The sequence below is a fragment of the Siniperca chuatsi genome, linkage group LG5 (assembly GCF_020085105.1).
Source record: "Siniperca chuatsi isolate FFG_IHB_CAS linkage group LG5, ASM2008510v1, whole genome shotgun sequence".
Classification (NCBI taxonomy): Eukaryota; Metazoa; Chordata; class Actinopteri; order Centrarchiformes; family Sinipercidae; genus Siniperca; species Siniperca chuatsi.
In genome coordinates, this window is record NC_058046.1 from 8426186 (window position 1) to 8440286 (window position 14101).

Consider the following 14101-nt stretch of genomic DNA (forward strand, 5'->3'; position numbering starts at 1 on the left):
ATCAGACAGTGGGTTTTTACCTGCTCGTGTACTCGTCTGTGTTTTTACCCTGCTGCCCCTCTGCACACTCTTTAGAGACTGGGACTCAAGTCACGTGACTCTGACTCATCTGTGAGACACAAGTCACAAACTGGGCGACAGAAACATTAAAAAATGTACAGTTTGGAGGATCTAGAGTTGGCTGTGGCATGTATCAAAATGACTCTAAACTAATATTTTCTTCATCCCCTTTTCACCATCTTATAACATCTGACTTGAATGATTTCCCATGTTTGTATTTCCTGTTCATCAACAGGTACATTCAGGTTAGCCATTCAAGAGTGAGGTACCTCATGCTATTAAACGTCATTCGTCATTGAATACATATTGACAAAACAACTTTATAACGATAATGTCAGTTCTTTGTTGAGCATCATCTGATAAAACGGTAAATGTTATATTATTGTTGATGTAAGTTGACATTTAGGTGTGGCTCTTCAACTGCTCATTTTGATAATTTACTCTGTTATATGTAAAGGCAATATGTGGATTTTGATCACAATGTTAGGTTTAAATATTAACCCTTTGATGGGTTTCTCAGTTGTTTGGTAGAGCACATTTTGAGTTGTGATTTAAATTAGTTGTGCTTAACTCAACCTCATTAATCATCACTAGCAGAAGTATGTTAGGCCCAAAACAATCCCCAGAGTGCACTGCAGTTTTCCAGACAGGACTTTTCATTCGGCTTGCTTCCAGGAAGTTAGTGGCAGGAAAATCTCTCTGGCATGTGGCCTGTTTATGGTGGACCTTTCACTGGTAATCATATTTTTTGATGTAGTTTAGTTTCCCAGGGTTTACTGAAAATAATGATGTGAAGTGAATACCCCCCAAAAAGTCTAATGGCTTTGTAATATATTTTTTTAAACTTGTCCATTTCTAATAAGGTTGTATTGTTAACGTTTTCTTTTTTCCCCTTTTTTTTTGTTTTGTTTTACTGAAACTGAATATTGCCGTGGAATACTGATTATAAACTGTTGTCACTATGAAATCTAATGTAATTCCATTGTATATTTGTGGAAATTATTATATCAGTATGAATTGTTGTTTTTAATGAAAATACTGTCACTAAAGAGGTAACTAATACTGATAATACTGTTACTAATGAGTGAGCAAAGCCACATTTAAACACAATAATGATTGTGGACTTTGACCACTCCACTCTGATCACTTCGGGCTGTGCAAGTGCTGCCTGCAGTCTGAAGTGAACAGGAAATACTCATATAATATGATGTCTTATTATTTTTTAAATTACCTTTAGTTAACCTTTTAGTTTATGTATTAATTGAAAAAAAATGTTTCATGTTTGTGTTATATGTAAAATGTTTTATTTATCACACGTGTAATTAAAAACTTTGATGGAGAAAAATGTATACAGATTGTTGAACGTGTACTTTACATGTAAATGGAGATCTCTGCTGTTTGGTAGAGGTTCAGAATTAAAGGTGGTTAAAGGGTTAACAATGCAATGACTTGACTCACTTTCTACTTGTGACTCGGCTTGCGAGAAGCCGCACTCGAGACACAAACTTAAAACTGGACACTGACTTGTGACTTGGTCCCACGTCTGACACTGTTAACCTGCACACAGTCCTGCAGCCGCCCAGCCCCCCCGCCCCTCTGTTCTGCTCCTCTGCTGCCTCCCCCTGAGGTTGTGACCCTGCTGACCCCTCACCTCTCTCTGCTCTTACAGAAGCTGCTAGGAAACTCTCTCCTAAAGCTGGAGGGAGATGATAGGCTGGATATTAACTGCACCCTCCCCCTCACAGATCAGGTACCAGTGTCAATCACATTTTATTGGAGAGTACTGGCCGTGTTGTCTCCTGCCATACAGGAAAGATATTTTCACTCTATTTCTTAAATAATGAGTCTGCTGATTTTAGACATTTGATCATTTCGAAAACACCTTTATCCACAGTAGCAGCTATGTTCAAAAGTAGAAAGATCTTAATTTATGAAGGGACAGGGAGCACAGAGCAGATGCTCGGGGCTCACTGCCAAGGTTTGCCACATGTTGCTCCTGTTTGAAATTTCTCCATGTTCACCGGACTAATTATGTTTATGTTAAGGATTGTGTTTTCTGGCTGTGCTGCAGATAGTTCTGGTGGGCTCTGAAGAGGGTCTGTACGCCCTGAATGTTATCAAGAACTCTCTGACTCACATACCTGGCCTGGGATCAGTCTTTCAAATCCACATCATCAAAGATCAGGAGAAACTGCTGATGATTGTTGGTGAGGTGTCCAGCTTTGTCATTTTCAATAGATGATAAGTGTCTACTGAGCAGCAGGATTTGAGTCTAGGCTTTTATTTCATTCAATTCAGGGAGTGATTGTTGTTTATAAATCAAAAAGCCAACATCTCCTGCCACTAGCTGCCATTTTAAGTAATTGGCATAAGTGAGGCACTGCAATTATTATTCATCATTAACAACTTTGAAAGGTCACACTACCATTCTAATAATTTTGGTGAAACTTGTAGATATGATATATCTTGTTACACAGACGATGACTTAGAACATCAGTGTGACGTCTGTCTGTGTGCTGCAGGAGACGAGAGGGCGTTGTGTCTGGTGGAGATCAAGAGGGTGAAGCAGTCTCTGGCCCAGTCCCACCTGCCCAGCCAGTCTGAACTGGCTCCCTACATCTTTGAGACGGTGAAGGGCTGCCATCTGTTTGCTGCTGGGAGAGTAGGTCTTCTTCTCCTCTGGGGAACTTGGAATTGTCTGCTTCCTGACTTTACAGTGCTTTCTTTTTCTTTGTCGGTGGAAACATGTGATTGTACAAACTGACTTTGGAAACTGATGTCTGCATTCTCTTTACAGATAGACAACGGGCCTTGTATATGTGCTGCAATGCCTAACAAGATAACCATTTTGCGCTACAATGACAGTCTCAACAAATACTGCATTCGTAAGGTGAGTATGATCTGTTAGTTCCATTTGTCCACAATACACTACATGCTAAGATACAGTAGTAGGTAACTCTATACTGAAACAGCAACAGAACATAATAAAAAGAGGCATGTATCAGGAAAAGTGGACTGCTTATAAAACCCATTGCAAAGACGCTTCTGTATAAAGAATAAGTTGTATCAAAACGTTGTATACCTCACTGACACAAATTTCTGTTCTTTAATAGCAAAATGAAAAGCAATCAGAAAAAGCAGAACATGGCAAAACATGGATCACATAGCTTTATTCCATTGTTGTTTTTTTAAATAAATAGAGAATACAAGTACAAAAAGTGGCCTTTTGCCATCATAAGGGTTTCTTGTATCAAATGCACTCTGCATAAACAGAATGTCTCCATTCTTCATCTCACAGGAGATTGAAACTCTGGAGCCCTGCAGCTGCGTCCACCTGACCAGCTACAGCGTCATCATCGGCACCAACAAGTTCTACGAGATTGAGATGAAGCAGTTTGTGCTTGAGGGTGAGGACACGAGTAGAATATTGCTGTGGTTATTTAAAAACTAGAACGAAATATAAACACAACAGCAGTTTTAGTGTTAAAAGTCAAAACTTAAGAAAATCTTCAAACCTGTTCCTTTCCTGTCTGCGATTGAGGTCTGCTTGTGGTGTACAGACCTTGATCAGTTGGTCTGCAAGCTATTACTGTATTTTATGATTTACCTGCTTGAAGAAACACGTTATTAGGGTTTATATAATCCAATAATACAATACATCCGATACCAGACAATCACAGGATAGCATCTAAGATTCATCGGACAATATTAAAGTTGTCCTGATTTATTAAACCTGTCTCCTGAAGTAGGATTATGTTTGCTGGATAACTGTGTCCTCTGCTTTGTGAGCCCCCTGCTGCTCAGGGTAAATAAAGAAAACAAAGAATTTAAAATTAGTTTTCGACCCAGGTCTTCTGATTCGTCCACTGCAGAGTTCCTGGACAAGAATGACGTGTCGCTGGCCTCGGCCGTGTTTGCAGCCTCGTCCCACAGTTTCCCCATCGCCATCATGCAGGTGGCCAGCGGCATGCAGAAGGAGGAGTACCTGCTGTGTTTTCACGGTCCGTTTGAATCAACGACTACTCTACACACTGTTTCTGTGTTTTCTGTTTACAACACAAGATGGTAAAGTGCTCTCAGTGTGGTAGATGCATGATAACTACAGTTCAGACCATCACTGTGAGGCAACAACCACCAGTATGAACACAAAGGTATATTTTTAGTGTTAATTAGTTTTCATCTCTCTTACTCAATCGCCATGTTTTTGATGTTTACTCTTAAATTGTACTTTGTAAACGTGGTTGACTCCGTACATGCACACTCTTATTTGTGAATTGAACTGTCAGTGATATTACTGCCTGCACACAAGACGACACAATAAGGACACAATATCAGGCACACAGAAGAGTGTATAGTAAGCTTCATTTATGTGGTAGAGTTTGGAGTGTTTGTGGACACGTACGGACGAAGAAGCCGCACTGAGGACATTAAGTGGAGCCGTCTGCCTCTGTCTTTTGGTAAATACACTTTGTAACTCCTACTGCTTTATGCTGCATCAATACAGCAATCAGCAACACAGCCTCAAATGTTGACATCTGTATGATTTTCCATTGTTCTCTGGTGCAGCCTACAGAGAGCCCTACCTGTTTGTCACCTACTTCAACTCCCTGGACGTCATCGAGGTTCAGGGACATGCTTCTCTGGGGTGAGACAGACCGGCTACCTTGGACCAAATGTGAAAAACTTTAGGTTGTTAGCTATATTTCCCACATCACTGTCTATCCTTCCAGTCCTACAGTGCTGGCCCACCTGGACATCCCCAACCCTCGCTACCTGGGCCCAGCCATCTCCTCCGGGGCCATTTACCTGGCCTCCTCCTACCAGAACAAACTGCGGGTCATCTGCTGTAAGGGAAGTCTGATCAGAGAGTCTGGAGAGCTGCAGAGGACCGGCTCCAGCCGAGGGTCAGCTCCCTTACTTAGTTTGAGCAAAACAAAAAACACAGCAAAAGAAAGAAAAAATACAGAATTTAAATTATAGTGTGTAGGTGGATTAACACCTACAAAAATACAATGCATTGTGAACTATCAGTTCAAATTCACAGGTAGAAAACACCACTAGGATCGGGTTTTTATTGGATAGGCCAACAGTGCCATCTGCTGTAAAAAATATAAAAACTTCTTGTTTCTTGAAGACGTTTGGTTTTCCTCTTAACATTGTAAGACACTGTTGTGAGACTCTGCTGTGTTTTCTACAGTAGTCCCAGTAAGCGAGGCCCGCCCACCTACACAGAGCACATCTCCAAGCGTTTGTCCTCGGGCCCTGGCAGCCATGACGGCCTGCACCGGGAGCCCAGCACCCCACATCGTTACCGGGAGGGCCGCACCGAGTTCAGACGGGACAAGTCTCCTGCCCGACCGCTGGACAGGGAGAAGTCGCCCGGCAGGGTGCTTGACAGTCGCAGGGAGAGGTCTCCTGGGAGATTCGGGGACAGCACCCGACTTCATGCTGGGTCTGTCCGAACACAGCTCGCCCCTGTTAACAAGGTAGAGGAGGCGCGTCCTGGTGGCTGGGTGGTTAAGATGTATAGCATGCCCCTCTTTCTCCCCTTGCTTCCTGTCTGTCTCAACTATCAACTGTTCAATTAAGTACAAAAAAGATGAAACAAACAAAACCAAGGTCCTGTAACACAACACAGGAAGGTTCCATCACTGCACTTACAGTTGTAGTTCAGATCACTGGTCCCCCGACCTTTTTGGCTTGTGACACTTAATAGGCCAGCAATGTCTACTTGTGACCCCTCGTCACATGTTGTATGTCTTCGAGCAATGGGCAGTATGACCAAAGACAGATGTTTTTTCTTCTTCTTTCCTATCTTGTTAATCAGCTTGTGCCCTTCACATTTATCTTGTGACTCTTGTGAGCAGGAACAACAGCAAAGCAAGAAAATAGGGGGGAAAAGGTGTGCAAGAAGCAAAAAATAGCAATAAAACATAATGGGGGAAAAAATATAAATGAAAAATGGTTAAAATAATAATAATTCCAATTGCAACAATGTATTTGTGACCCATTTCTAAAGATTTACGTCTTCAGTAGGAACAAATGGGCTGAGAGTCAGACAGGATAAGGAAGTATTGAGGGACAGACATTGTTGGTTTTGTTGCCTTCATATCCATATCCATAAATGGATATGGATATGCATACACACCCTGTTCCAACTGTATTTTAATTGAAATCAGCCTTCTAGACATTTCAGATATTCACACGCATCATTTGAAAGTGTCACTTGTAGAAATGGTGAGCTCAGACGGTGACAGCTGAACCAGTGAATGTGACCCTTTGTCCCTGTTCTTGTCTTGCAGGTATGGGATCAGTCATCGGTGTGAATCCAGTTCGGCGGCGCTCCTGACTGGAGGTTGAAGAGAAACTATGGGAAACCCTTGATCCATTCTGAGCGCAAGCACACACACATGCACACACACACAGGCTGACTGTCAGCCCCATTGCCTGTACATAGTGCGGTCTCAGCCCCTCGTTCAACAACACATAAACCTGCACTGGGAGACGTCTCCCACGACAATCCTCTTTTCTGACACGTGCTTTCATGGGAGAAATCCCACAGTAGATGTGGTGGCAGGGAACCTTTGCTGATCTACAGATCAAGAGAATCTACTTTATAAGATATACTCAAAGTTGTAAATATTGCTGTTTGAGTTTTTATAGATAAAGGGAATAGTCGGCTGGTAAAGCCATGTCTATTTTTTTTAAAAATGAGTTTCTAAAGATGTTGCAGGGAGATTAATGATGTCGTTGGTTAAGAAATACAATATCAACATTTCATTAGAATCTGAAATATCACGTTAGGTTTTTTCTCTGTTCAGAGAATCAAACCAACATTTAATGACTCACATAAATCATGATGAGGAAGAGGTCTGCGGAGGCAACACTTTGCACGAGATTGGATTTGAACAGGAGGTAAAAACTCGTCCTTGTTACATGACCAGTCTTCTTTCTTTGGATCAAATGTATGGTCCTCTTGACTAAATAGCCTTTGATATATAATTGCATATGATTGCTTTAATGACAGTCGTCGTCTGGCCATACTTTGTAAAACAATGATTAAGCAATGTTTTGCTCCAAGTGTTCCTTGTGTTGTTTTTAGCAAAGCTAAGATCAAGAAACATGCAGCTCTGCCTCTGATGCCGGACATCGTGCAGTCAGGCTGGCTGAAGCTGCCTCAGCTTGCTCTTAGTCCGCTGCTGCTGCTGCTGCTGCTGATTGTGGTACAGATGACCTGTTTCTGTGCAGTGCTTTAAGTCTAGTAATCGTCACAGGTCGTCACTTTCTAGTATCGTTTCTTTAGAGCCAGTATCACCACCTCGATTCGTCACATCAGTGAGCATGACTAACTTAGAGCAGCACTTGTCGCTTTTCAATCTTGATTCTCTCTCTTGGTTGTTCTTTTCTGTCACGTATTCACTTGAATTTGCATTCAGTAAGTAGACATTGATGTTAAGACAGTAACTTTAAGATTTTCTTGATTTTTAGAGATGTATACCAGTACATGCATTAAACATGATTGAAGTGTCTGACTGTTTTCTTCTTTGTGTGTGTGTTTTCAGCTGCAGGTATTCCGTCGTGCGTCAGCTTTAAATCAGTGAGAGCAGATATCAGGTGCTGCTAGCAGACAACACAGTAGGTTTATCTAGTTTATTTTTCCTTTAATTCTACAACAATTTAATGCTCTTTAAAGTAAATCCAACAAAACAAAATATTCAGATTGAACAAGGAGCACTTATTGTTACAGGAAATTGCTATGTACAGCTACACACTCCTCTGACAGACATGAGAAGGTTCAAAGTGCTTATCAAACAGAAGGGAAAAAAGGAGGAAAATCAAACAAAAGCACAAGTGATCCCTTTGTGAGAGACCCGTAATAAAACTGCTTGGCACCAGTCTCCACCAAAAGAGACACACACACACACAGACACACGCTCGATGCATTCACATGTACACACTCACGTCAAATGACTACTGGGCCGTTGCAGTGACGCCTCTGATAGAGCACGTCAGCGTGAGTGAAGAGAAATACAATATATGCAGACCAAGAGAACTTCTTGGGAGGAGAGAAGAGAAAAAAAAAATAAGCACAGCAAGGGATCATCCTGGCAACATGTGTGTTAACTGATGACCTGTTTACCACGTTACCCAACCCTCCACACACATACAACCACCAACCATAACGCTTGTTACTGAAAAGCACAGCACACTTTCAGTTCCAGCTTTATTTTGATGCTCTCTGTGGCAGTGTCTACTTAATGTCATGTGCAAAAAATAGCCTCTTTTTTATTTTTTTTTTTTTTTTTTTTTTAAGACAATTCACATTCATGGATTGTTGAACAAAACAAGCTTGGTGCCCCACATGCCTGTGATGGTGGTGAAAATACAGAGTAAGGATTCATTGAAAGAACTTGCTGGCCTCAGCATTGGCTGATAAATCTCATCTCATTTAGCCATCTTTCTCAAATTAAGTCTGTATTTAAGAAACCATGATTTCTAAAAATCTTAGACAACGGTTTTGGAGGAGTGTGAAGTCTTGGAATAAATCATCTGTTAATAGCACTGATCTAGGATTAAAGGCCAGCTTTACATCACCATTAACTAAGATGTAAAGTCAATATTCTGGTTGCAGATCACTTTCCAGTTTATCTAAAACTCTGCAGGTGAAGAGAAAACAGAGCTGGATTAGAGAGGCTGGTCAGGGTCAAACCACAATTTTAATTTGCTGCACATTTAATGCAGTAGTACCATCTCAAATAAATTCATAAAGAAAGGCATGTTTGGACAGTTATGCCACTCTTGTTGCCATGGCAACACTTGTTCAAGTGTTTTTGTAAATATTAAATTGACAGAAATTACAGCATCTTATCTATGAGGGGCAAAAAAAATCCTATTTTTCTATTCTATTTGAAAGACTGAAGGTCGAGCTCTTGAATTAAACACGTTCACCACTTCCACAGGAGGGCAGTGAGAAAAAACAAACACTTCAAGCCTGTTGTTGTTCTGACCGCCTTAAACAGCGGCTCCACTGCACACTTCGATCATCTTCTGATTCTACCACCACATTTAAATCCAACAGAAGATGTCAGGAACACATGATTCAGCTCCAGTAAGATTAAATAGTATCATGTCGTCAATCCCACACTTAAATTTATGCTTTTCCTCCGATAGTCAAAACTTTGTCATCCCGTGTGGCGAACCACGACTACTGCTAAATCAAGAACATGTGGGCCCCCTGCTGACATGACAAGCTGGATGATGAGGAATAAAAAGATTGGCAGTCTCAACAATAAGATCATCATTAAAATGACAGGTCTGCGACCGTGTGCTGTACCTTTAATGGTCCAGCTGATTAATGGAGAAAACCACAGATATAGAAGGCCATTCTTGATGATGTAAATCTGAAAAGCAACAGTCACTCTGCAAATAGAAGCTCAGTGTGAATCTGTGCGTGTGCATTAACGAGTGTGTGTACAAAGTAGAGGTAGTGTTTGTAGATGGGTTTAAATGGAGAATGTGTGTGTGAGCTCGGGGGCTTTTATTTGGGTTCAGGCTGCTTGTTTAAGACCACTGTCCTCTCAGTGCATAGACATCTCATTGGCTACAGACACACTCGTTTTTTTTCATTTAGCGTGATCGTCAGGAGGTCACATGATGCTAGATGACACCTCTGACTTCCCCCTCATAATCGGGAAATCGTTGCATCCACAAATCCTGCTGTGACTGGCTGATACAAAACAGAAATGACGAGCGTTGCCGTAGCCACAGATCAGAACCATCTCTCATTTCCCATCTCATAAACACTGATTATCCTGTGGCAATTGAATTGTCTGGATTTCAACAACAAAACCTTAATAAATTAAAGTAATGATCGCATTTAAAAGGGAAAACCACTGCAGCATCAAAACAGGACACCCTGCTTCTCTAATTAAAAAAAACCCAACACACCTGGTATCTTCAACAGGTTGCAAAATATACGTATTTTTCTGCAATTAATAACATAAGAAACAAAGAAATTTAAAAAACAAAAAACTTTTTGGTGACTAATTAAGTGAGCCACTATTCAAGGATTCTATACATTTTTCTTAAATGCTATATAGGTATCTGAATATATTATTTCATTCATTTATTTTACAAAAAATGTGTTTGTGTGTGTGCGCGCAAAGAAGTCATTGAATGGGTGTTAGGCAGAGTGGGCATCTCAGTGAAGCTTCTCTGACATATTTCATGTGTGGAGTTACAGACTTTTGAAAACGCCAAGAGCCCTTTCTGCTGCTGCTGCTCTCCTCCATGTTTCAGCTAATCAAAGTGGGAATCACAAGTGAGGTCATGGTCAACCGCCCACCTCAAAAACAATTATAAAATAAAATGAAAATATCTCGTCTTTAGTCTTTAGAATGTGAACACAGAAGTTTAAACATGTCAAATTAACAACTTCACTTGTGGTTCCCACTGAAGGACTGAAAAGTGAGTGAGACCTCCAGCTCCCAGTGCCTGCTGGGTAGAAATAATAAAAAGGGGGCTTTTGTGGGTGAAGGGCATGAAGGTATGGCTAACAGGTGTCGGGCACAAACAACCTGTAGCTTGTCTGCCGTCTGACACAATCTGACAATGCCACAACACATCAGCTTACACTCCCAGCAGACCAGTAATAAACAGTCTAACAGCATGGAAGAGCTGAACGGCCATCAGCTGTTAAAGGGTCGCATGTTCTAAAGCCTTTTCTATAAATCACTAACTAGTCCTATTGTTAAGACTCACGGGTGATTTTGTTTAAAAGAAAAAAAAAATTCACTCTCCTCACTGTGGTCAAGATAAGTATTCAAAAGAAGTATGGTACTTTGAGAAAAAAACTAAACTATTTGAATATCCCAACAGCATTTGTTAAATTTAGACCTAATCTAAAACTAAAAATCCTGTCTGCACTCTGAGCTGAATCTCAACACACATTAAACACAAACTCAAAACTGACAGTCAACTGCTTGCCAAAATTGATCCCCCCCCTCCTATTTTGTATTTACATGTCAGTTAGCTGTACATACTGTGTATAACACACACATTTGTTCCATTCTGTGTGAAAAGCTGATAAAAAACTCATCAAAACAAAAGCAAGCAAATATGCTGAGTTGAGATTCAGCCCAAAGCACGTTAAAGGGTCAGTTCACCCAAATACCAAAATTGTGGATTATCCAGAGAAATGGGGACACCATTTCTGGAGAGAGATGTGGCTGATAAATAAGGATCAGTTCACTCATCATGAGGAGTACTACTCAGCCTGTGAAAACACTCTGGTTCCAGCTTCTATAATGTAAAACAAAAAAAATAATAAAGTGCTGCTTTTCTTTATCATATACATTATTAAACTGAATATCCTTTGGTTTTGGACTCTTGGTCGTACAAAACAAGCAATTTGATTATGTAACCATGGGCTCTGAGACATTATAACAAATTTCACTCTTTTCAAACATTTTACAGAAAAAATTTGAATTGATAAAATGATTTGCAGACTTCTTGATACTGAAAATAATAGTTGCAACCCTTATTCAATTCACCTCCACTGTATTGTATGTCAGAGATGAGATCTCCAAACCCGAGCACATAAAATTAAATTAAATGCATGGTTAGATACCACTAGAGGTAATATGCTTTTTTGGTAATGTGGGTGAACTGACCCTTTAACCTTTCCCCTAAACAACATTTGTGAGCATCAGCTATCCAGACATTTCTAAAACTGCAGGACTGTCTCATGATTGCCAGGAGATTTTCCACGTCGCTCCTGATCTTACACCCTCCAGAGAAAAAAAAGTAGTCCGAGCTGGGAGATGATGGTACGTAGAAGTCTGAGGAGAAGCCTGGATGAGCGGGAAAATTATTCAATGAACCAAAGCCCTCCAAGAGACTTCAGCAACACAGTGAAATGACCTTCTCTTCCTGCCTGGTCCAAGGCACCAGGATGTCCATTCTCACTCCTCTGGCCTCGGACTGCAGTCCCATCACTGCCACAAACCCTCTGTGTGGCGAATGTGCGATGTCCTCTCTCAAACACCACCCACCCCTGTGCACACCCACCGTTCAGAGCGCTCGGCATCATGCCAACACGTCATTCAGCTCCTCCGTCACATCATCCTCTGTATATACACATTAAATTCCATATCTGCAGCAGCACACACACACACACACACACACACAAAGTACATGGGACATTCTGTGTAGCTCCTGTGCTGTTCTTCAGCAGTGTGCCTGTGTCAGCAGCTGGCGGCTCAGCCCGACTCCCATCCTGTCCCGGTCCTCTGAGCCTCAGTTGGAGCTGGCTGTGATGGGTTTCTCCAGCTCCAGGTCCAGGTCCAGGGGAGCCGGGCTGAGCTCGAGGCTGCTGTAGCAGGTCTTACAGACGCGGGTGGGTTCGAACAGCTGCTGGCTTGGCACTGGGATCTTCTGGTCGCAACAGCTGGCACAGAACACGTTACCGCAGTTCCTGCAGGGACACAGAGACAGGTCACTGCTGGACTCAAAGATAGAACCTCTTTACACCTACAGTTACCATGCGTCTCCTTTGCATACAGTTCAGCTCCATGACATTTGCACCAGGGCCCTGTTCTTCATACATGAGAAGGTGAGTTAGCCTGATTTGACTGTTGATAATTTGATACAAGCCTGGAATTGTATTTATTCAAAGCTGGCTTAAAGTGGTCATATTATGCTCAATTTCAGGTTAATAATTATATTTTGGGGTTGTACCAGAATAGGTTGACATGGTTTAATTTTCAAAAAACACATTGCTGCAGTGCCTCTTTTCACCCTGTGTCTTGAACGCTCTGTTTTAGCTACCAAGTGAAGCATCTCACTTCTATTGGATCTTTGATGGGAGTTGCACAAGAGCAGTACCTAGGTAAGGACTACTAGTCAATCAGAAGCAGAGCAGGGCGGGTCCTGACGACCAAGGTAGTGTGATCCACAACAAAGCTGCTTCAGCCGGTAACTATGGCTTTGGTTCAGCCTTACATGTTCCAACAACGCGAACCAGCTTCACAACCGAGACTGGAGCAAGGCGTTTCAGAGTGGTAAGTTATTCATTTGTAACTAATTTATCTTTCATACGCAATGTTTTAACTGTGCACTGTCTCTACATCACAGTAACAACTTTATGCCCATTGACTGGCTTAAGGTTATTTTAAATTCATATTTAGATGTACTTGTGGAAACTGCTCAATTCGTGCATTATGACGCATATGACATACTGACGTAGATACGTTACAGAAGTAAAGGCTGAACTACAATCAAGCTGTTTTCAGGCAGTTCAGAAGCAGTGTTTTCTGTGGGAGAGGGTAACTCCCTTTGGGGTGGACTTTGGGCTTTTTCACTTTGCAACCTATTAAATGCACAAAAAAAAGATAAAGAGACATAAAATGCATAATATGACCACTTTAAGGTTTAGCTAGAGCTGTCAGCTCATTGATAGTTATCTGGATGATGATTTTTCAGGACTTTTCAAGATAAAGCTCATATATTAACTTATTTTCAGATACAAATTTCTCCTTTCCTTAGAAGCACCTTAAGAAAAAAAATATATATAATATACTGTAGTTTTTAGCAAACGTATTATATTAGTATTTACATCAGCAGGATTGTGCACAGTGTGTGAGATGAACTCAAAATAAACTACAGTGTGTGTTCATGGTAATGACGGAACATGTCACCCAGTGCAACAGTGTGGCTCACTGATGTGTTTCATAGTTTTTGGACAAGAATGGAGCTCTATGGCACAGATATACAAATCAAACCTCTGATACTGTTCGAAGAACAAAGTTAGCTGGGTGAGAATTAATGGGATCATTTTAGCTGGCTAACATCATGTTAGCCTGCATTAGTTAAGCCACATTTGAAGAACGGGATGCTGATGTGATAATATGCCTTCCGAAAAAAGAAAAAAATTTACAGACAGTTATATTTTGTTTCTCTGTCTTATTACAATCCGATCACCTGGGACGCATGATAAAACCGGTGGAAAGAAGGTATGGGAGCTCTGACTTCTGAGCAAACC

The 14101-nt window shown here is 41.2% G+C and overlaps 2 protein-coding genes across 18 annotated transcripts in view; one reads left to right on the top strand and one right to left on the bottom strand.

Moving 5' to 3' along the window:
- Positions 1 to 7589, top strand: part of LOC122877040 (citron Rho-interacting kinase) — a 44515-nt gene extending 36926 nt beyond the window's left edge. For all 14 annotated transcript variants that reach the window (XM_044198132.1, XM_044198124.1, XM_044198122.1 and 11 more), the window contains 11 exons: positions 1730 to 1810; positions 2132 to 2267; positions 2583 to 2722; positions 2858 to 2950; positions 3359 to 3467; positions 3933 to 4061; positions 4437 to 4517; positions 4627 to 4705; positions 4791 to 4964; positions 5258 to 5546; positions 6363 to 7589. In XM_044198132.1, the coding sequence (XP_044054067.1) occupies positions 1730 to 1810; positions 2132 to 2267; positions 2583 to 2722; positions 2858 to 2950; positions 3359 to 3467; positions 3933 to 4061; positions 4437 to 4517; positions 4627 to 4705; positions 4791 to 4964; positions 5258 to 5546; positions 6363 to 6386 (1335 nt within the window). In that variant the 3' untranslated portion in view covers positions 6387 to 7589. The remainder of the gene's footprint in view (positions 1 to 1729; positions 1811 to 2131; positions 2268 to 2582; positions 2723 to 2857; positions 2951 to 3358; positions 3468 to 3932; positions 4062 to 4436; positions 4518 to 4626; positions 4706 to 4790; positions 4965 to 5257; positions 5547 to 6362) is intronic.
- A 107-nt stretch (positions 7590 to 7696) lies between these two features.
- mtmr3 (myotubularin related protein 3) overlaps positions 7697 to 14101 on the bottom strand; it is a 29330-nt gene continuing 22925 nt past the window's right edge. For 3 of the 4 annotated variants that reach the window (XM_044198144.1, XM_044198140.1, XM_044198139.1), the window contains one exon: positions 7697 to 12535. In XM_044198144.1, the coding sequence (XP_044054079.1) occupies positions 12358 to 12535 (178 nt within the window). In that variant the 3' untranslated portion in view covers positions 7697 to 12357. The remainder of the gene's footprint in view (positions 12536 to 14101) is intronic. The other variant, XM_044198142.1, reaches the window with a different exon arrangement.